Source organism: Adiantum capillus-veneris, chromosome 11, assembly GCF_014529385.1.
Source record: "Adiantum capillus-veneris isolate H3 chromosome 11, ASM1452938v2, whole genome shotgun sequence".
In the NCBI taxonomy this organism is placed as follows: Eukaryota; Viridiplantae; Streptophyta; class Polypodiopsida; order Polypodiales; family Pteridaceae; genus Adiantum; species Adiantum capillus-veneris.
In genome coordinates, this window is record NC_140941.1 from 78,624,090 (window position 1) to 78,646,451 (window position 22,362).

At 41.5% G+C, this 22,362-nt stretch overlaps 3 protein-coding genes across 3 annotated transcripts in view; 1 reads left to right on the top strand and 2 right to left on the bottom strand.

The window, feature by feature from the left end:
• Nucleotides 1-4,213: 4,213 nt before the first annotated feature.
• LOC147447505 (uncharacterized) lies at nt 4,214-5,169 on the bottom strand. The gene is made up of 3 exons (XM_086524340.1): nt 5,050-5,169; nt 4,864-4,969; nt 4,214-4,611 (listed from the first exon to the last, which is right to left on the bottom strand). The coding sequence occupies exons 1-3, from the start codon at nt 5,167-5,169 to the stop codon at nt 4,214-4,216; spliced, it is 624 nt and encodes a 207-aa protein (XP_086380466.1).
• A 210-nt stretch (nt 5,170-5,379) lies between these two features.
• LOC147447506 (uncharacterized) lies at nt 5,380-8,667 on the bottom strand. The gene is made up of 2 exons (XM_086523628.1): nt 6,048-8,667; nt 5,380-5,876 (listed from the first exon to the last, which is right to left on the bottom strand). Exons 1-2 carry the CDS (start codon nt 8,665-8,667, stop codon nt 5,380-5,382), a joined length of 3,117 nt encoding a protein of 1,038 aa, XP_086379754.1.
• A 9,396-nt stretch (nt 8,668-18,063) lies between these two features.
• LOC147447507 (uncharacterized) overlaps nt 18,064-22,362 on the top strand; it is an 83,331-nt gene continuing 79,032 nt past the window's right edge. Inside the window, exons 1-2 of the mRNA XM_086524341.1 lie at nt 18,064-18,111; nt 18,415-18,520. Coding sequence (XP_086380467.1) covers nt 18,079-18,111; nt 18,415-18,520 — 139 coding nt within the window. The 5' untranslated portion in view covers nt 18,064-18,078. The remainder of the gene's footprint in view (nt 18,112-18,414; nt 18,521-22,362) is intronic.

Below are 22,362 nucleotides of genomic sequence, written 5' to 3' on the forward strand. Positions count from 1 at the left end.
GTGAGAGCACAAGACCTTAGCTATCAATGGTGGCACTATTTTATTGGGCCAAAGACTAAAGGTGCTTTTTCGGATACACCTCTATTACATTATGATGGATATATTGCTTTTGAGATGTCACCACAATATGATAACTCAAGCATGTATGGTATGGAAAAACAATTTGATGGGGATTCTTGGAGTTTTTGCATCAGGTTGCACTCACAAAGGTGGAGTTGTTTCAAGCTTTGGTAGGTACCTACATGGCCTCATATACTTGCGGAAGTTTATTAGTTATAACGTTTATTTATGTTTTTGATGTATCCATAATTAAACGCTTTATATGCACGTTTGTGACTTGGGATTTTGTTACGGCCTGAATATGTAAGGAGGTTTGAGATTTTGAAGCCTTCACTGCTTTGTGGTAATTTTTTATGTACAACCATTTTGTGTTGCGATGCTGGTTGAATCGAGCATGAATATTATTTTCTTCAATATATTTTTTTGTATCAATTTTTCAAGGGTGTTGCTCATATTCGCTCGAAAATTGATTTTGCTCGGTTTTCTTTGCTCATTGATTGGAAAGCCCCACCACTATGGCTCTGTTCGACATATACTGATCCACGATATCAAACCATTGACAAGTGATTTTTGGTCGTGTTCAGACACTGAGAGGTAAAGTTTGTCCTTGTAGGGGATGGATGAATTGGCACACCACTAAGAGAGGGGGGTAGGGTCCGTTGAACATGTGGCCTAGAGGAGGAGAAGCCATACTGCGAGAATGCACCATATATAGAGGAGAAATCTTGAGCTTGAGTGCTTCTCTGTGAGTCCATGTCCTGGAAACGTGATGAAATAAGCTCCTAGTGTTACAAGTTGATCGATGGGTAGAACTCCTAGTGTTACAAGTTGATGCATGGACCACACGACTCAAACCTTGGAACTCAGCAAGAGAACCCGAACAAAAATCAAGTACTAAGCAACCTAAGGTCATCATGGGCTATATAAAGCAGCAAACATACGAGCGTGGTAATCTATACAAGTCAATGATGTGTATGGGCACATGTCTTAGCATGTTCGAAATGCGATTGATGCATTGTATGCCACTATAATGAACCTAAGCTCAATTTTAAAAGCTCCTAGACACATTCAATAACTAGGTAATTCAAGGAAAACAAGATGCAAAGCCCATGCAAATACAAGCCTCTCTTTGCACACATACTGATCAAAACTCGAGCCCTTCCATAGCCAGGTAATAAAAATGCTTGTGAGAAAATAACATTGTTGTAACTTCAGAGAGGATTAGGCGTCGAGCTAGCTTCCAACTCAGATATGGCGTAGGCTCGCATATGGCAGTGCGTAATTAGACACCATGCCTAATTTGACTTGGTTCCATATTGGCACTAGCGTTTAGCAATTGCCAACAGGGTGATAGTATGTAACCGGCCTAATGGAATTCTTATCTTGTAGGTGAGTTATTTGGCAAAAAGGGAAGGTGTATGCCGCTCGTGTTTGTACAAAGCACCCTTCAAATTTTGGAAAGTGTGCTTTATTTCTCCTCTTTAATGTACATCATGGCTTGAGCAAAATTAAATTCCTATCAATAACAAGATGCCCCCCCCCCCCCCCTCCCCCCATCCCATCTGCGAAAACATAAGCAAATGGTAATCTGCATGCAAGGAATCAATCTATGCATGGAGGGTGCACACATAAGCAATGGAAATCTACATGCAAAAAATCAATCGGTGGAAAAAAGCATGGAAGAACCTGAGAATATCAACTAACCTTTGCTGCACACCAACAGAAAAAGACTGATGCTTGTGTAAATCAGTGGTAGCTACAAATATAAGGAAGCTTGCAAACAATTGATGAGCTTGGGTTTCCTCTAGCTTGAAATAGGAAAAACGGGAACGACAGGGCGATAAATCAAGAGGGTTTACCCTTGCAGTGATTGGTGGAGAAGAGCTTTGCCCATCTTTGGGCAGCACCTAGTCGACGTCCAAATTCAGAGAGGATTGGGTGTCGAGCTAGCTTCCAGCTCAGATATGGCGTCGGCTTGCATATGGCAGTGTGTAATTAGACACCATGCCTAATTTGACTTGGCTTCATATTGGCACTAGCGTTTAGAAATTGCCAGCAGGGTGATAGTATGTAACCGGCCTAATGGAATTCTTGTCTAGTAGGTGAGTTATTTGGCAAAAAGGGAAGGTGTATGCCGCTCATGTTTGTACAGAGCACCCTTCAAATTTTGGAAGGTATGCTTTATTTCTCCTCTTTAATGTACATCATGGCTTGAGCGAAATTAAATCCCTATCAATAACAAGATCCCCCCCCCCCCCTTGCCTCCCCTCCACTGAAAAGAAAAACCTTCTGGCCTTAGCTAGTGAGCAATGAGGTGGCCACCCTGCATGACCTCCCCCCTCGTGCACGGTGTGATCTCCTTCCTACTGCCCCTGCTATAGAGAGAGAGAGAGAGAGAGAGAGAGAGAGAGAGAGAGAGAGAGAGCCATTGGCGCTGCTAACGCGGCTCCTTCCATATTAGAAAAAGAGAGAGAGAGAGAGAGGCTTGCTCGTTTCCAATCGAGAGAGAGAAAAGAGAATCTTCAAAAGCATCGATTTTCCTTTGCGGTGCATACATAACCTATAGTCTCTCTTTTTTGCCTTCTTGGCTCCCCCCCCCCTTCACATAAGTCCCTTGGGATAGTTTCGTAGGACGTTAAAATTTTTTGCTTCTTCTTCTCTCTCTCAAATCTGCTACTACTCATACTGGCTCATTCTAAATTACAACCCCCAACTAGCGAGATACCCTTAGGATATTCTCTCTCCCCGCTCTACCTCCCCCTAAAAATCCACGTCATCCCCTTTGCCTGGCCCTGCACGCTCTGCAGGAATGTCGACGTGGGGCGGAGAGAGAGAGAGACCCCCCTCCACTTCCCCAGCTCCCTCCTTCAGTCCTGCCCCCTTCCCAAGTCAGCTCGCTGGTCCTCTGCGCCTCCCGCTTCCCACAAGCCCCGCCCTTGCTCGACCCCTCCTCTTCCCTCAGTTGCTGCTCCGAATCTCTGCTCTTCCCTCCGCATCGTGTCCCCTTGGGTACCCTATAGCGACAACCGCCCCACAACCAAGCCGACCTCCCTCGTCACACAAGCTGAAGACACGACTCACAGCACGACGCCAACCCTACGTCGCTTTGCCGCGAAAGACTTGGAGCGAGCGCCACCTACAGTAATTTGAGAGAGAAGGACAAGCTCTGAAAAATCGACATCTGCACCCTCAAAGAGAGAGAGAGAGAGAGAGAGAGAGAGAGAGAGAGAGAGAGAGAGAGAGAGAGAGAGAGAGAGAGAATGGATTCCAAAACTAGTCTTGCTTGGTGGGCCTTTGCTATGTAACATCTATAGAATACAGTAGCACATATGGAAATTGACATTTAACATATGGAAGAAGAAGGAGCATGACTAGTTTGCCAATGCTCGCACTGTTTGAAAAGCATATGTAGATTGAGAAATGGTACATTTTTTTCTTTGTGACGAGAATATGGCGCTTGGTTTTTTTTTTAGTTTAAATGGGAGGACCCAAAATTGATTTAAATATGGAACAATAGAGATTGATATGAGTTTTTTATCAATGAATGAATAATAGTACTTGATAGGAATATTGTGAATGTTTTTTTGTGCAGAGTAATTGACGAAAAAGAGAGAAAAAGGATGTTGTGTTAGCGGACAGAAAAAATCAGATTTCATTGAGACGTGCACGACAACGACAAGGATAATTTAGATCTTTCTTTTTTGTTTCAAGAACATGTATTTCTTGCAGTGAGGGGGATGAGCTCGTAGAATATTATATCCAAATGAACTTGTACTACTATGTGTATTGATGAATGTTTTTTCTAATGCACGTGCTACATGTAAATTCTTGGAGACGGAAAGTATGTCAAAAATGAAGTTTTCCTCGAATGGTTGGTAGCGATCAACGTCGGATCGCATTTTTGAAGGTGGTTGTCTAATGTGCTCTGCCTTTCGTCTTTCAAAATTGTTTGTGACACCTATGTACTTTCATCCGTTTTGGCGGCATGTGATGGAGTAGACTGTGTATTCAATGTCCGTTGTTTTTTGCTCGGTTGATTGTCGTGGTCAAGAAGCAGAACTTGAGGCTTGTTGTCCTGTTCTGCACAGAAAAAGCAAGAAAGAAAGGAACAGGATTAATGTAAGATTGCATGCTGAAGCTTGACAGTATTAGACTATATAATCGAGCGGGGTATTTCTTGATTTTTTTTTTTCATGGTGGTGTCACCTATGGGTGGGTTGTCAATGTTGATGAAAGCGTATGGATAGTCACTTCCAAAGAGTGCTTTGTAAACATCCTTGCTGTGTTGCCACGTCAGCTTTTGTTCTGTAATTGATGGTGGCTCGTCGTTGCACTGTCTCTTGAAGCTTGCGAAGATCTCACTTGCGTCATTGTTCGTTGTATCCAAGAGGTCCTCGAGCGCGACATCGTAGCCATAGTGCAACATCTCAAGAATGTAGGGCTTTATTGGTGTCTTCAATTGAAGCAGACGATTACCATCCTCGACTGTCATGAGATCCTCGGGCACGTCAATCTCTATAGATAGTTTGCAAATGATCTCTTTCATTAGACCTAGAAAGAAAAAGGAGTATTAGAAGGGACAAGCAAATTTGTATTTCTTGAAAAAAAGCAAGTTTTTTAAATGTTTAAAGCAATGAGAAGAAGGAAAAAAAAAAGTGAAAATTTCATGCATGTAGAGCTGACATGTTGCTCTTTTAATACCCATGCTCTTGTTTTGTTCGAGCTGCTTTACGGATCTGTCTATTAACAATCGTAGTTCAGCATAGTTTGCAAAACCGTTGACGTAAGTGTCCGGCCGGCAACCTGCCAGGTTAAGCAGATGCATTTGTCTCTCTGTTGGATATTGACGTGGTTCGATTTGGGGTTTTTTCTTTGAGGCAATGTTTTGCTTGAAAAGGGTAACAAGTCTCTGCAAGGTTATACAAATGCGATTAGTATTTTGTGTGCATTGCAGGATCATAATGTGATATGGTTTATAGAGTAGTATACCTTTGAATTGCTCATTTTATCCTCTTCGTTGTTTATGTTGCCTGCAATGGTGACATGGCTAGAGTTCATACTGGAGAAACGAATAGTAGAATTGTGCAGAAGCGATGAGAAAGTGTTCATAAGAATCGAGACAAAAGTAGAGTGCAAGATAACGCTACAAAAAGAGTGCAGTGCAAGTTAATGACAGTTTCGAAAGATCAAAATGGAAGAACTCTTGAGACATCAGTTATATGTTTATAGATTATTTTTTGCACAGATGCTGGAAAACAAAGGCATATGGAAATTTTATGAACTATTAGAGTACATAATTCACTAGCCACCAAAACATTTTTAATGAGATCCGTGTATAACATGGAGTGGAACATGGCGAAATATATCAGGAGTCGGTAGATTGAGAATTCGGAGATTTCGTCGATCTGTGATTCGCGATAACATGACGTATGCAAGCCCCGGTGCAAATGCATTTCTGAAGATAAGAAGAACTTTGGTAGAAATTGTTGCACCCTGTGCCTTGTGTCCAGTCATGGCGTATGCAAGTGTCAAGGGGAATGTGGATTTGTGAAACCATGCGCCATTGACTGCAGTTCGTTTATGCTTTGTTCGACAAAGTGCCATCTTTTTACCGGTGCAATGAATGAGAACAAAGATACATATAAGTTGACCTTCGTTGTTATGCGTTATGGCGTCAACAGTACATGTTGCACCATTTGCTGCACCGATTGTTAAGTCGATGTTTTCAGTGATCATGTAACGAGCCCCAATTGCGATTGAGTCCAGCTCGTTGAACTTGGGGTCTAGGAGCCATTGCTGAAGTACATTTATGTTACCTGCGTTCGTCTTCAGGTCAACTTTTGTAATGTCAATTTGATTGTACAACTTATTCAAGGCAAGGTTGTTGTAGTGTTGGACGTCTGATCTATGAGTGCAAATTATTGTAGTGGAGTCGTTGATGTAGTCATGAACATGTGATTCATCTATAATGCATGCTCCCAAGGTACAGTTGATCTCATCTATGGTTGGTCTTCTTTCACGAATAATGGTCAAGAATTGGAGGAGTTCAGGGTCCGTTGCATGCCATACGGAGCATGACATCTTGTAGAAAGTTGCATGCAGCCAGTGCACCGAGCTTGTGATATGGCATGCTTCACAAAGGTCCCGTGCGTGGTTACAAACTGGGGGCAACTGTGCAAGGTCACCGAGCAAGAGAATACATGTGTTGTTGAAGGGATCTGTCAATGTGCCGCTTCTTACATTGACAATCTGTCTTATGATAAGGTCAAAAGTGGTTCGTGTTAACATAGATAGCTCGTCTATGATTATAATATCTGCCTCTTTTATATCCAAATATCGTTCGTCGGTTTCATGAATAGAGAGAGGGTACTGTTGATTTCTTGTTGGTATCTTGAATTGATAATGGACTGTAGATGCAATGCTGCTTAGTCTTGTTGTTGCATCTCCGGTTGATGCAGCAAGTATGACGCTCATGTTCCGTCTGACATACTCATATGTCAAATATATGATAAGATGTGTTTTTTCGCTCCCCAATGTCCCTGTGACGACATGCAAGCCATTCTTGGCATTCAACAATTTGTTGTATACATTGGACTGTTCCGTTGTGAGTTCTGAGTCATTGACAGCAGCGAACTCCTTCAATATGGCTAGCGACTTCAGTCGATGGTGGTCCATGCCTGGGTCATTATCTGTTGAAGATGTTGTTTCATTTGCTCTTCGCAATGTAATTTTTTGAAGTATCATATGGACAACCTGATCGATTTGTTCATTGACTAGCATGTTTCTTTGTGTGTACTCTGTAATGTACATCTCCAAGTCCTCATTGCTTTGGATCAAATCCCTTGTCTGACACTCTACGAAGTAAGAGCCCATTGTATTATCAACTGATAGAATCTCTGTCTTTCTTCGGAAGCATACATGACGTAGCAAGATGTTGTAGAAGAAGGCTTCTGTGTGGTGTCCTGGATGGTATTCGGTGAACCTCACCAATCTTTTCTGATGTTTAATGGCATTGCCATAGTTGTCCAACAAAGGTGTAGATTGTGCAGTTTGCCGACGTTTTTCGACAATGTGGTTTTTGTGGTACTCAAAGAATGTCAAGGTTTCAAGGGTGGTTGGTCTAGCACAATACAAGTCAACAGGATGCATCACAACATTGTGTGATTTGGACATGATATGTTGTCTGAGTTCTGGAGGCGATGAATCTATGTAGAATACAGCGTCGCTTTTTGTTATGATTGGAATCTGTAAGTAGTTCAACGCAGCTTCTGTGGCAGAAATTGGCTTAGTCAAAAGAGCAGCAGCTATCAATTGTAGTTTAATCTTGTCGAGGCCTTCCAAACCCAATTTTGTGGCTGCTTCTGCAGATATGTTCAATGGTCCAATATCTTCAGTCTTCATTGTGTACTTGAGTAGATAATACGACAAAGATGAATTTGTGACACGTTGGATATTCATATGAGCACCCCAAAGTAGAAGAACAGTTGAATGGTACGGAACCACATTCCGAGCATCGTGAGTTGGCCGATAGTACATCCACTTCAAGGAATGGGAATCTAGAGATGGACAAGGATTTGGCTGAATGTCGTATGGAAATCCGTACTTGCATTTGCCGTTGTGGCTATGGACGTGACATGCATCGCGACATACATGCATTTGTTTCTTAAGGACGAGCTCACGAAGTGTGCTTGCATGTATTTCATCAGCAAGTGAAATAGGAATATGAGCAGAAATCTCTGCTGCTGTTTGCTCGATGTCGTTCTCATCCACCCATACGATGACATGGGCATGAAGGGATCCTCTGTTTTGGATCTCGTACCGTACAAGGTGGTGATGAATTCGGCCCAGGATCTGGTTTCCTTGTAAGATATAGCAATTCATGAAGTGTTTTAATCGATTGTGGAAGAGCGATGCACATTCAACTGGACAATCTTTCCAAGAGAACTCAGCGTTGAATGCCCGAGCTATCATCTCGATTGTACGGATCTCATTCCATTTTGTGGCGGTGACTTCATCAGCTGTGAAAGTAATGAATATGTTTGGCAAACCCCATGCATCAACCATGGTGATCAAATCCTTTAATGAACGTCTATACCAGGATGGACTGCCAGCAATTGTCGCTGGGAGATTGAAGCGGAATATGTTCCTTATGGCTTCCTCGTCGTTTGCATTCTTGTGTGCTCTTTTGTACTTGTCGATATCTCTCTGCAGAATGGTGGTTGTTGTACTGTTCGCGATCAAAATTGCCTGTTTCAATTGGTACATTAGCAGGAGGTATGGCTTGTACAATGTATACAAAGAGAATAGGGTGTGAATTCTCATTCGAATGTAGTCACTGAATCGAATCTGCCCATTGTACTGGCCATGTCCATAAGGAAAGAAGAACGGAAAAAGAGCTGACTCTATTGTGATGTCTTTGAAATCTGATATCTGGCTTGGCAAGCCATTGTACATGAAGGAAGCAACAAGATTGAGAAGCATATCTCCGTTACGGAGCTGTATGGAACCAAACTCATGCGTGTCGTACGTAGTATATGCGTGCCGTCTGGATGGCTCAGCCAATGTTTCCAAAATCGAGAAGCTGTTTTCATTCTGGGCTTGCTCCATCAAGTCGAAGGGTTGTACCTTTGAATGACGACGGATTATTTCTCCTAGAACCTCTTCAGACAATATGCACAACCCTATTCTTTTGTGTGGTCATTCGGCCATGCACTTATATCTCTGCAATATGGGATTGTTCTTGATATTGAAAGCCAGGACATCTGAAATGCTTGAGGAGGATAGCTCATGACTTGTAGAGTGTAGACTAGCAGCACTCTACCAAGATATTAGTGGGTTATCTAGCAATGACCTCCGCTCTAGTGATCCTCGCGCTATTGCATGTGTAGTTTTTGTCACACTGATTGATACATCTATAATGCTAAGCAGTTGTGTGTGTATTTGTCGAGCAGAGAGAATACGCTCTATGTAATCAAGTGCATGAATGGCAATATATCTTTGATGGGAATTAGTTGTTTTACAAGAAGTACACGTCGTCCATGAGTATTTGACTTCTGCGTGTTCCAAAGCGCTCAACAATAATACTGAAGTGAGTGCAGCAGGACTGTCTATTTCATGTGTCTCATGGCCTCGTTTGTCGTTGTACGTGAGGTTTGTCACCGCGCAAGAAGGACATAGTTCTAGATTGTGAGCGAGGATGTCACATTGCATGATCCAATCTTTATATAACTGAGTAATTTCAAACCATGACCTAGCATATGGACGGTGAGCTGCTTTCAACTTGGCTGCAGTTCGTTTCCTGGCATCATGACACTTGGACTGTAACCTTGCAGGCCTTGGGAACTTCATATTGATACCTAGTATGGGAGAAATGAGGACAAATATAGTATGGCATCAATTGTTTAGGTGAAAAGTGAAGATGCAAAAACTTGGATTTATGATTGCAATATACTACATGTGTTTACTAGTCAAAGAGTTGTATGTAAAATTAATATATATAGATGTTGGTCGACATCGATTGTATACTTATGAAAGCAGTATGCAAGTAAAGAAAACTGAAGGAACCAAGCTACAAAATTCTGAAACAAGCAAATCGATACAGCATCAATGACTGCAATTTAAAATGAAGTGCTTCACTGACCTGAAATGCGGTACAAATGTTTTCGGATTGTCCAAGCTACACGCCGATATTTGGCTCGAGCTACAGAAAAGGAATGTGAATAGTTAAACATTTCATCTTGTAGTGAAGTGCCATAAATTGAAGATATTAAGTAAACAGTGCACGGCATGCAGAAGTGCCATACAAAAGTATGGTGGAGAGTTGGCACTGTGGTCTCTCCAAAAGTTATAAGAAACGGAAGCCGTGCCCTGCCCCGTAGCGTTTATGTGTTGCGCCAAGCAAACGCATAGTCATGGGGAGTTGGATGGAAATAACGAACCTTGCAGTGTAGTCCAGCTAGGGTACCGGTTGTGCTGCAATCCAAATGTCCAGTGTTGTGAGTATATGTTCTCTCTGCAGGACACAAAATACGCATTAGCATAATACAGGGCATGCAAGGAAATGTAACATGTCAGATTTCATGCAATGGTCATTTGGCAATCGAGTCAACATTAATAGACACGGGCATGAATCTCTCTCTCTCTCTCTCTCTCTCTCTCTCTCTCTCGCACATGGCATCGGTTTGATCTAGTTCTACAGAAATAGAAGATGTCAGATTTGAATCGATGATTAACTGGCAAAATCCTATGTATCCTCTCTGACTGGAAAAGGTCTGTTCTAGTGCTATTGGAACAGAAGATATCAGATTTCAATCGATGGTCATTTGGCATAATCTAGAATCGAGTCAATAGTAACAGACACGGGCATGACTCTCTCTCTCTCTCATGGCATCGGTCTGTCTAGTCCTACTAAAATAAAAGATTTCACATTTGAATCGATGTTTGATTGGAATATTCCTCTCTCTCTCTCTCTCTCTCTCTCTCTCTCATGGCACAGGGCTGGTCTAGTGCTATTGAAACAGAAGATATCAGATATGGATCAATGATTAGGTGGCATAATCCTCTCTCTCTCTCTCTCTCTCTCTCTCTCTCTCTCTCTCTCTCTGTGTCTCTCTCTCTTGTGGCACAGGCCTGTTCTAGTGCTACTGAACCATATTAGTAGGTTACATAATGTGAATAGTTGAAAAAGAAGCTTGGCAATGCTTACGATTCAAAGGCAAGGGACTATGATTTATGAAAGTAGGCATGATTAGTTGGCGTAATTCGCTCTCTCTCTCTCTCTCTCTCTCTCTCTCTCTCTCTCTCTTTTTATCACACGGCACTTTGCGTGATTACTCTCATCAACTCACGTTGCTCTGCTTTGCTTTCCTTATCACACGGCATGGCCACGTTTACCCCAGCCATCATTAGTATTATCGCACTGCTGTATGCCATCATCATCATGATTATCATTGCCAATCCCCGCCTGCACAGAATGCCACGAGCTCATCCCATGGCTTATCCAACGTGCACTCGGACTTTCTCAAGAACTCAGAATCGGGTATGATCATCCTGAAGAGAAGAAAGTCGAGGAGGGTACTGAAAAGGCGCTTTGTTGATCCATCACCATTGCTACGTATTACTTGAGGTTGTCCTTCACTGCAAAACCGCACACTCGTCAAGGTCTGCGGTGGCTCACGCACTGCTCGCTTCTTATTCGACAGTAAAACGCAAGTGAAAACAGTATTAGATTGCTCTCCTCTTTGCATGAATCGACTCCTTGTGCTGCGGATCTCCTTGTGCCGTTGTTATCGACATAGCTTTCACAGAAGGCTTTCATCAAACGTTTATTGTTTCTCACTTTTTTGCTTCGCAATGCTTACGGTTCAGTTGGCATAAAATCTCTCTCTCTCTCTCTCTCTCTCTCTCTCTCTCTCTATCTCATGGCGAACTTGCAAACCTGAAGCTGGCATAAAATCTCTCTCTCTCTCTCTCTCTCTCATGGAGACCTTGCAAACCTGAAGCACTGCTGCTGAGGACGTGGATGCTGCAGACGTGGCTCCTACGGACTTGCGAACTCCTTGTCAGCGCTATTCAGCAAAGCAGGAACGGCAAGCTCCAAACTGCCTATGGCGAACCAACAAGCTCCGAACTCCTTATGGCAAACCAACGCTTTGCTTCTTAGCAGAATTGAAAAAAGCAGGGGCGACCAGAGCTTTATTCGATTCAACTAGCCGTAGAGCTTTTCATGGCAGCGCACGCAGTGTTTTTTTTTAAAGAGATTTTGACGGGAGCTTTTTTAATGAGCTTTTTTTTTAATGCCACGTGGTGCCTTATGCGTTCAGAAACTGGAAAGAGCACCTTTGGCTCACCAAGTAAACATTCCCTCTAATTCAGTATTTTTTCAAAAACGTCCAGACATATTCCCCCTCTCCAATTGGAATCAAGGGCAATGCCAACGTACGCCTTGTTTAGGCCCTAGTCATTTTGAATACAGGGGAGACTTTGCATGACGTCCACGTAGCTTAGTGGTGGTCGCACCTATACACGCAGCATTTGCCAAGGTGCAATGGCTAAACCAGCCGTCGCCGAGAAGCGCAGGCCACCATCCCCCCACCTCTCTTGGGCGGTATTCTTCTCCTTCAGCTCTCTGTTTTTGTGTGTGTGAGAGAGAGAGAGAGAGAGAGAGAGAGAGAGAGATCACTGTTTTTGTAAGGGCAATGCAACCATCAGAAAACCTGTCCTTAAGCTGAAGCAATGGATATGTGGGTAGGATAATAGGTCTTGTAGATATATTTTCTCTCTTCTGTCTCTCTCCAACTTTGATCAATGTCATAGTCGAGAATCAGAAGTGACTATCTTAGCTGGGAACTGAAAGTGATTGGTTGCACAGGTAGTCGGAAGCTTCTTTCAGTTTCTTTTCTTTAAGGTGTTAAAATCTCTGCTGTAACCAGTTTCTACTTTTTTGTTAGTGTTTCTAATGTATCTATACAATATATGAAGAGGAGGAAGGGGGGGGGGGGGGCGGGTGTGTGTGTGTGGGTTGGTTGTTTCCAACAGCCCCCTCCCCCCACGTGTCATACTCTCTTGCATCCGACGCCTTCAGGCCAGTGTGCATTGGGCAGCCCGGAGAGAGAGAGAGAGAGAGAGAGAGGGAGAGAGGTGCCGTTGCCGAAGGTGGCGCCTACAGTCTAGTGTGTTTGAGTGGAGGTTCCTACTTAGAATGGAGAATAGTGTGATAATTTCATTTCTCTTGTCATTGTAGATGTCTTACTTAAAGAAAATTCCATCTTCAAACTCATGATACCCCTTAATTTTGTCAACTTCCTTGCCCTTTCTTCAAACCTCTTCATTGAAGTTGACTTGCTTGAAGCTCATGCTCATATGTTCCCAATGAAGGATTGGAAAAGCAAGCATAGTGACACAGAATGCAAAAGGAGATTGGTAATTGGAACCGGGAATAGAAACATGAATGAGAAAGGTTAAAGGGGAGATTGGAAATAGGGAAAGGGGAGGGGAGGGGAGGGGAGGGAAGGGGTAGATAGTCTCAAGGAGATGGGGAAAACTGGGGTCAAATGAGGAACCAAGCGTTAGTGGTCACAAATTGCATCAAAAATGGCAAAATGAAATGAACCAAACAGAGTGGTTGTGTGCAAAATCCTTGAAAAACACTTTGTTGGCCACTTTCTAACCAAAGAAGGATCCTTTGACAATAAGAACAATAGTAAGAATGCGGTTCTTATTTGAACAGGTGATTGAAATGGCACATAGCAAGAATGACATTTTGGGAACACCACTGGGAGAGAACACTGACCCAGCAAGGGTTGGAGAACAGCCCTATTCATATGAAAGAAAAATGGTGGGCAAGAGACACTCGCCTTGAAGTGTCATTGTCTACGTGTGAACTTGAGTCTAATGTGCACCTCTATAAACTCTTAAATTGGCTCTAGTGAAAAGCTAGAAGTAAAAGATTTTTGGCTTTCTAAAAGAAGCCTTAGAGGAGAGTTGAGTTAGGCATACTTTGGACTTGTCTTAAATGTTCTTTTCATTTTAAAATATTAAATGGATCTTTATATTTCACCTTTCATTTCACATCCTCACATGGATTGACTTCTCTTGCATTCTATTCTTTTAGAATGCTAAAGTGAAGCTTCACCTTGCATAATTCTAGTAAATTGTATACTTATATACATACATACATTTATTTATTTATATTTTACATGCACACACATATAATTGAGCAAACCATGGTAAAGGAAAAAAAAGGGTAAAATTTGCTAGTTTGCAGCTTCCTTCTTTGCAAGGAGGAAACTCAGTCGCTTAATAAAAGAGACATTCTCGAACCAATGTTTTACTTTATATAATTTTAGTTAAACTCAACCTAATGATTTTATCACTTCCTTATCGTTTCACCGTGACCCTTTTACTTGTTTTTCTAAGCTTCACTATTTTTGGACTACATAAGTAGGCCTTAGTAAAGGGTTGGTTTTTGGGTGCATCTCTAGACCATTGGATAAAGCTAACGGATTAGTGTCACATGGAAAGATAATAATAATAAACTTTTTACAAAAATTTCTTTAAGGCCCTTGAGAGAGGTTGTTGATATTTGTGTACCTCTCTCTTTAAAGAGAGACATTGAGTATTGTGTCAAACATTATTTTTTATGCTTTTGGAATGTATTGTAATTTGTATTTTTCATCGTTATACTTTTTTTCAAAAACACAATATTTTATTGTGATATTACATGTTTTAAAATAATAGTGTCACTTCATATTTCTCTCTCACAAAGAAGCTCTTATTATGAAATTCTTCTCAAATAGCCTTATGTAGGCCATAGTGAATTTTCACCTTGTTTTCTAAGTTAACATGCCATTTTATAAGAGGACAATTTATGGATCCATTTTTTAATCATGATAGACTCAAAATTATGAGGAAACTTTTTTTATTGGCTTTTTTGGATTAGGCATACTTTCAATGTTTTCAGTGATGATTGAGACTTATCTTAAATGTTATTTTAGTTTTAAAATAGTAAATGGATCATTTTATTTCACCTTTCATTTCACATCTTGATGATTGAGACTTATCTTAATGTTATTTCAGTTTTAAAATAGTAAATGGATCTTTTTATTTGACCTTTCATTTCACATCTTGACATGTTTTGATTTTTCTTGCATTCTATTGTTTTGAAATGTTGAAGCTTCATAATTTAAGTAAATTCTATGGATACTAGTACGACCGGCAGTCGAAGAGCTCTCTCTCTCTCTCTCTCTCTCTCTCTCTCTCTCTCTCTCTCTCTCTCTCTCGTTGCATCGCTCTATAGCCAGATCCACAGGGCACACATGATTGATCAAGGAGGTGCAACCACGTGCCGCGGGGAGGGAGGAAATCTCTCCCCCTTTTATAATAGTATAGATATACACACACATACATATTTATTTTTATATTTACACACACACATATATATATATATATATATATATATATATATATATATATATATATATATATATATATAGATGAGCTCTTTTTATTTCACATTTCATTCCACAGTCTCACATGGCTTGATTTTTCTTGCATTCTATAACTTAATTCTAGTCAATATTTGGGAAAGTCTTTTTTATTAAGTGAGCGTTGGCCAAGTTTTCTCCTCACAAAGAAGCAAACTAGAAATAATAGCATAAATTTAAAATTTATAGGATTTTTGAACTATTTTCTCACATATTTGATCAATTTTTCTTTCATTTACCATGGTTTGCAACCGGCTAATCTCGATTTTAATCGGCTCAAGGCTAAGCTGAGATAATCCTTTCTCGAATATTGATTCCATTTAAACTCAACCTATTGATTTTATCACTTTCTTATTGTTTTAGAAAGCCGTCGTGATCCTTTCACTTCTTTGGAAAGCCTTAGGCTTTTTAGCAAACACACACTATGCTTTAAAGTGAAAATGCTAAAACCAAAAGTAGAAAAACAAAAGCGAGCTTTTCGTGGAAAACCCAAAAGCAATTGATTTTTGTGGAAAAGCTAAAGTAAATGCTATTCGGAGAGAGAGATTCAGAGTGAGATTCCATCGTTAGGGTTGTTTCCCACCTTTGAACCAGTTCACAGCTGGGCCGAGGGTGCTACAACTCTTTTCAATTTCCTTGATGTGCTGCTTGTTCAACTCCCTATCTCAGTTTTTGGTTAGCTCGGGTGGTTTTTGCCTTGCAACGCATGCTATGGCACACTCCGTCTTCTATCCAGGTGGTTGCTGTCGTCGCCACTTTGTTTCGTGGTTAGACACCCACAGCATTATGTTGCGTTGATGGCCTCATCCGTGCTGTGTAGAGGACACCACTTGGAAGAGCTCCCCAGTCTTGCTTCAGCCAATGGGCTTGCAATGAACCTTGCAAGCAAAGGGCCCTACATCGAGTGGCGTTTGCTAGTCTTTGTAGAGGTGCAGAAGTTGCTTAGTCTAGTGAATCGCCGGTATAGATTGATGAGCAGGTTTGCTTTTCTTAGTTTGTCTTCTTGTTTTTGCTTGTTTTGTTTTTCATTTCTTTTAGCTTGCATTCCTTGCTTTGCTCTATGTGTAGTGTTCGGTTTTGCATGCTGTGTTTTCCTTGTGCTCTTAAATCTCCCTTTCGAGTGGGTGTGTGTGTTGGGGTACGTGGGTGAAGTTATTTTTTAGAGCATGTTTTTGGTTTTCTTTTATTGGTGTCATTATTTTACAGTTTTTTGTCTATCTTGATTTCTTGTGTTCTTTGCATTGGGTTGTGTTAGTTGGCTTGATTTTTTGTTCTCTGCTAGCTCTATCGGGTTTCTACATCAGGCTCCACAAGGTGGTTGTCATCAGAACCTCCATTGTCTTCCTGTAGTTTCGTGTCTAGCTTTGGTCCTTGGGAGACCTTCAACAAGTGGATTGATTTCTATCTTGGATGATAGCACATTGTCAGCTCCAGTGCAGTGCTTTGTTGCTTATCTTGTGGCCTCCTTGTAGTTTCTTGGTGATTTCAGTTGCCTCTTCTCCCTCATCTTCGTTATCGATTGTTCTCTCTTCTGCTTATCCATTGCCTTTTGTTGTTAGATTATACCAGTTGGCGGGCAATGCCTGATGTTCGAGCTCTTGCCAGTGGTTTTTTTTTTGTCGTCATCGTTAGGGGCTTTTGGCGGTTCAGGTTTTTGAAATACTGTAGTAGAGTATGCTTTTGATGGAAGTGCCTATCTTTCAGAGGTTCGTGTTATCCTCTTGCCACTTAGTTTGCCAGGGCTCCTCCTTGTTCTCTTTAGGAGAAGTTTTTACCTTGGCTTTCAGTTTGCTCTAGTTTGCCATGTGGCTAGTTGTATTTAGTTTTTGCAATTTCCAGATTGTTGCCTTTGGCCATGCTTTGTGATCAATGATGTACTTGCCTCAGAATCGGCACCATTTGGGCATCCTCGGGGATTTTTCAAGGAATAGAAATCAGCCCCATTCTTTGCGAGAGAGAGAGAAATGAAATGAAATGATATATTAACGTCTTCAAAAGGCCAAAATGACCTATGAGACCATCAGATACAAAGTGGTGAATCTAATACAACGTCTGAAGTACAAGTACAAAAAATACTGAAAGTAAAAATGAAAACTGAAAATGAGTGTGAAATGTGAAATGTAAAATAGGCCCTCAATGACAATCTGGGTGTCGTGCTAGAATGCCTATGATCCTCTGTTGGAGTCTCCGTCGATGGAGTGTGCTCCTGTGTCTCGGTCGTGGTCGTCTCGATCTCCCGAGCAAGAGCGGGGTAAACTATTTAGTGAGAATTGCTATTTGTTTAGAGAGAAAATCTGCCAGAAATTCTGGAGAGAAACTCAGCCTATTATAGAGAGAAAATTCTGCCAAGGGAGAGATCAAAGTTCTTGACTTCTAGAGAGGAGAATTTAAAGAGAATCAGGGAGGATTCTTGCTATGATTGAGATTGGCAAGGACCACCTTTCTAGAGAGGAGAATTTAGAGAGATGCAGTGCGCAGTTAGGAGGATTCTTGCTATGAATTTGAGATTGGCATGGACCACCTTTCTAGGGGGAGAATCCCTAGATAATTTGTGATCAATTGCATGTTTGACCTAGACAAAAAAACCCTAACCCTAGAACCTGGCACATGACTTTGAGATCGGCATGGACCGACTTTTGAGGGATTGAATCCCTAGAGAATTTGTGATTAATTGTATGTTTGATCTAGACACCAAAACCTTGACTCTACAACCTGGCACATGCTGCCCTCTAAATTGAAAGCACTTGCTGAAAATTAGGTATATTGCTTGCTTGATCCTTAAAATCACATAGGGTCATCTCTTAAATTCACTCCGGAACTTATACCTAGTGTCTCTAAACTGAAAATTAAAAGTATTGCAAAAGTGAGTGATGCCTTTGATTTCACAAGGTTTTTTCATGCTGCAAGGGCAATGAAGTTGCATTCATCAGAAAAGATGCCCTCTCACAAAATAGAAACCAGATTATTGTTTCTGGTCATTGGCTTCTCGTTTTTCAAGGCGTTCAGTCCTATTATATCTTATTGGGTACCATACATGGTGCAAGTGAAAGGCTTAACCAACTTTCAGGTGGGATTTGTATCATGTTCATTGACCGTAGAACATAACATCAGCAAAAGTTTCTTGTTCTCATCTTCATGCTTAAAATTAAAAGTGACTTTTATTCTTCTTGCATAAGGCACAGGAAACTAGGAGAATTTTTCAAAAGAGCATATCCAATGTTATGGTTCCCCATGCTTTTAAAGATTTTAGTTTCCTAGCTGCTTTTGGAAAGTCTACACTGCACTATAGTACTGATTGTCTGTAAAGCTACAGGAAAGCCTGAAATTATATGCTGGCGACCAAAGTGATTCTCAGTTTTGGTTGTTTCAGATAACAAATCAGGTGCTCCCTATCTATGCGTATGCGACATTGGTGTGTACAGTGCTGGCAGCACCTGCTTGCGAGTTTTTCACCTGCAAAACAATAATTATTGTGGGTATGTGTACAATACTGGAAGCACCAACTTAATTGCATAATGTTTCTTAAATTTGGGACCATGCTTATGGAACGAGGGCAGTGCTAACAGTCTTGTGGGCAGTTGTAACTTTACTATTACAAAAATGATAAAAGGATATTCACATGGTAAGGTTAAGCCTCACAATCTTTAAATCAAAAAACGTGCTTGCAAGCTCTACCGGAAGTTGGAAAACTGCTTGGCTTTCATTATGGTTCCTCGTATTGTAAAACTGTCTCTTTTGTTGATGTGCTGGTCCTCTTGTCTCTTTGCAATAATTCGTTGCTTTTTGTTTTTATTTTCTGACTTCAATGCAAAGCTTTTGATTGCGGGTGCCTGGTTTGGTTGCATTGTTGTCTCTTTCCATACTTGCCCTTCTGCTTGTCTATGTTGGTGCTTGGTCTCTTTGTGTTTCTTTTACTGTGTGCGGTTTGCGTGGCTCCAAGTGAGTGGCATGGGTGTGTTTGTCTGCCCGCTGCTTGTTTTTGCATGTTTTCCATGTTGTTTCTTCTGTTAGTGTAGCAGTTAAAACAATATAGAGGGAATGATGTTGGCATGGTTGGGGTTGTGGGGTGATCGTATGGGGATTTCAGCCGCTTCTGCAGATTGTGGCTTCCACAGCTTGGTTGATTGCTCGTGGAGGTGGTTGGAGGCTCACTCTCGCCTTCCATATGATGATTCTCAGAGGCACTCTCTCCATTGTTCAAGATTCTCAATATGAGCTCTTCAGTGCTTCTCGGATTCCCATTTTCGCCGTCTACATGTATCTGTATCCCTTGCAAAATTGTATTGGGCTATGGGGTTTCCCGGCAGCCTTGTACTTGTGTTATGAGTTTAATTTTTTAATCAGCTCTGGCTATGTCTTGGTCGTTTGTCTACGGCTGTATTTTGTAACTGGCAATTGCCTTTTATGTGATACACAAGGGGAGAGAGAGAGAGAGAGAGAGAGAGAGAGAGAGAGAGAGAGAGAGAGAGAGAGAGAGAGAGAGAGAGAGAGAGAGAGAGAGAGAGAGAGACTGCCACATCATAAAAATGATAACAAAGTGGTCAGCCATCTAAACTAAAATTATACGAGATTAGTTATAAAGCTAATAAATAGGCAAGATGGGCTAAAAATGCATATGCAGGGCCATTGTGGCCATACAAACATGATGCGCAACCTAGAATGACACCATCTGGTGATCACATATCTCCAACACCACCTCTTTAGTGTTAGATGTGTGAGAGTGAGTAGCGGAGAGGGTGAGAGCCACGTGCTTCGGAAACGCTGGAGGGAGAGGGAGAGGGAGAGGGAGAGGGAGAGGGAGAGAGAGAGAAAACACGAGAAACACAAGTGCTCTGCAAATGATGCTCTCAATACACAATGTATGACTACAAGACCCCCAAGCATTGCTTTTATCGAATGTTGGCTTGAGGTAGGGCAAAATGTGTAAAAGCCCGCTAAAAATGTGTTTACACCCTGCCAGGCTCAGAAAATGACCGGCTAGACACATGCTAAAGTTTGTCCATGCAACCTACATGATGTGCGATGGGTGGGCAGCACGGGACAATCACTAGCCGTACAAAATGGCGAAGCAACGGTGGTGTAACTCTAACACCCCCTCTCAAGACCGGACACCGGATGCTGAGACAACACAGATGAGTCGAAGGCGAGAAGCCAAGTTCTGTTGAGGTACAACCTTTGTGAAGATGTCTACTGCATTGTCCGTGGTGGGGACATACTCCAAATGAAGATCTCCAGCCAAAACTTGCTCTCGAACATAGTGGTACTACACCTTAATGTGCTTTGTCCGAGCGTGAAAGATAGGGTTCTTGGCAATAGCAATGCAACTCTGGTTGTCGCACAAAAGACGAGTCATAGCAGTCTGGGGAAAACACAACTCTCCTAGTAATCTCCGTAGCCATATTGTGTAACAAACTTGGACACCCCCAAGTCAAGATTCTACCGTGACATAGTAGAGATTCACTTCAACTTTATTCACAGATCACAAGAGTCGACACGGCCCGGAGTAGTTCCGTGCCTAGAGAGATTGGCCCCAAAGACTGGCGCCCCTTTCGGTATTTCTTTTATATTAATCTTTTAGCAAACAACAACTCCCATAGGGATTCTTTGCTCTCAGACTCTACGTCCAGATGCTATGAAGAGTGATGCCCTTTGGGCTCTTCTATTCTTATAAGAGATGCCAAAAGAAGAGCCCCAAAAGCTTCAAAACTCAAAAGCAAATAGTCCTAAAAGCTTCAAACTTAAAAGCAAATAAGTCCCAAAAGCTTCTGGCTCCAAAAACTGCCCAAAAAGCAGTCAACGTAATTTACGGATTTCTGTACAGTTCTGCTATGTCAGCAGCTGTCAACACGTTTCACGGATTTTCGTACAGTCCTGCCACGTCAGCAGCTGTCAGCGCGTTTCACGGATTTTCGTACAGTCAGCCTGTCAGCGCGTTTTTCGGGCGTCCGTACCATCACTTTTCCGTGTGTGTGTTCAGGTTGCACTGCCACGCCATCAATTTGTGACATACCCCCCCCTCTTGAAAGAATTGTAATCTCCCTCGATTACACAAAACAGACAGAGGTCATAAATTGTCTTAGGAGACGTAGACTGTTAGTGCGGATGCACTAGGCACGACACATCTAGCACTTGTACAAATCGACAGTCACATCACAGGACATCACTCTGACATCTCATGACATCACTCGACATCACATGACAAATCACAGAAAAAAATTCACTCCAAATCTCAGACCATGACTGCCAGCAACGTATTTAGCAACCACATCTAGATCCAATCTGGACCTCACTGATGTCAGGTTAACTAATTCCATATTGCAATCATGTCTATAGAGATTTTCGACTTAAGCACTGTCATGTGTAAGTAGTCATTCGCCTCAAGCACTCTCGTGTGCGAGAATCGTTCGGCTCAAGCATTGTCGTGTGTGAGAATCATTTCCGGGGATCCCAATCCATCACTAACTCATATTGAACAGGGTGGTCCAGTCATTCATTCCATTGAATCAGTCGTGATTCATGATTCGTTATGAGGTTTATTCGGGAGCTGTCATTGCTCCAAAATCATCATCTCATTCTTAATTATGCTCTTTGTCTATAATTAACAGATTCTTTGATAAAACATTAGTTTTATTCAAAATCTAAAATCCCTCTTATAATTCGTGAGTTCAGACTATTTTGAACTTATGAAGGTATTTATTAGTTTTATTCAAAATCTAAAATCATCTTTAAAAAGTCTTATTGTCTTGTGGGTGACTACCATGGGTCTAAACCTTGCACTTTCCTTCAAGGGTGAATCTGGGCTTATCTTGGATCTATCTAGGTATATATTATTTCATTAATTCATAAAGCAAAAATTATGCTAGTTCATCCATAATTTTCTATCTAAACTCTATTTAGGAACGAGTATCACCTCGCTCTGATGTCCTTTCAATCTGTGAGTCATTCTGATTCTTGTGCCTTTTTGGGGCACCGTGTAGCGATGTCCTTGTTCTCCACATTCAAAACACTTTCTTGCTTTGAAAAATTCATCTCTTTGGTCTTCTGTCAGTGAAGGTCGTCTATCTCTTTGTCAATTGTTTCTACCATGACTTGTTGAAGGTTCATCTGATGGGTAAGTCAAGTTACGCGAATGTATAGCAGATCCCCGCTTTGCATGTCCCATCAATTGTTGTATCGACTCGGACAGTAGTCTCGAATTTCTTTGGGAATTCCACAACAAAACCGCTCAATCTGCTCCTTAAAACTGATCTTCTTAAAGGATGAAACAGGTAGAAAAGTTCCCCAAAATCTTTCACAATAAGAATCCAAAGATTCTGTC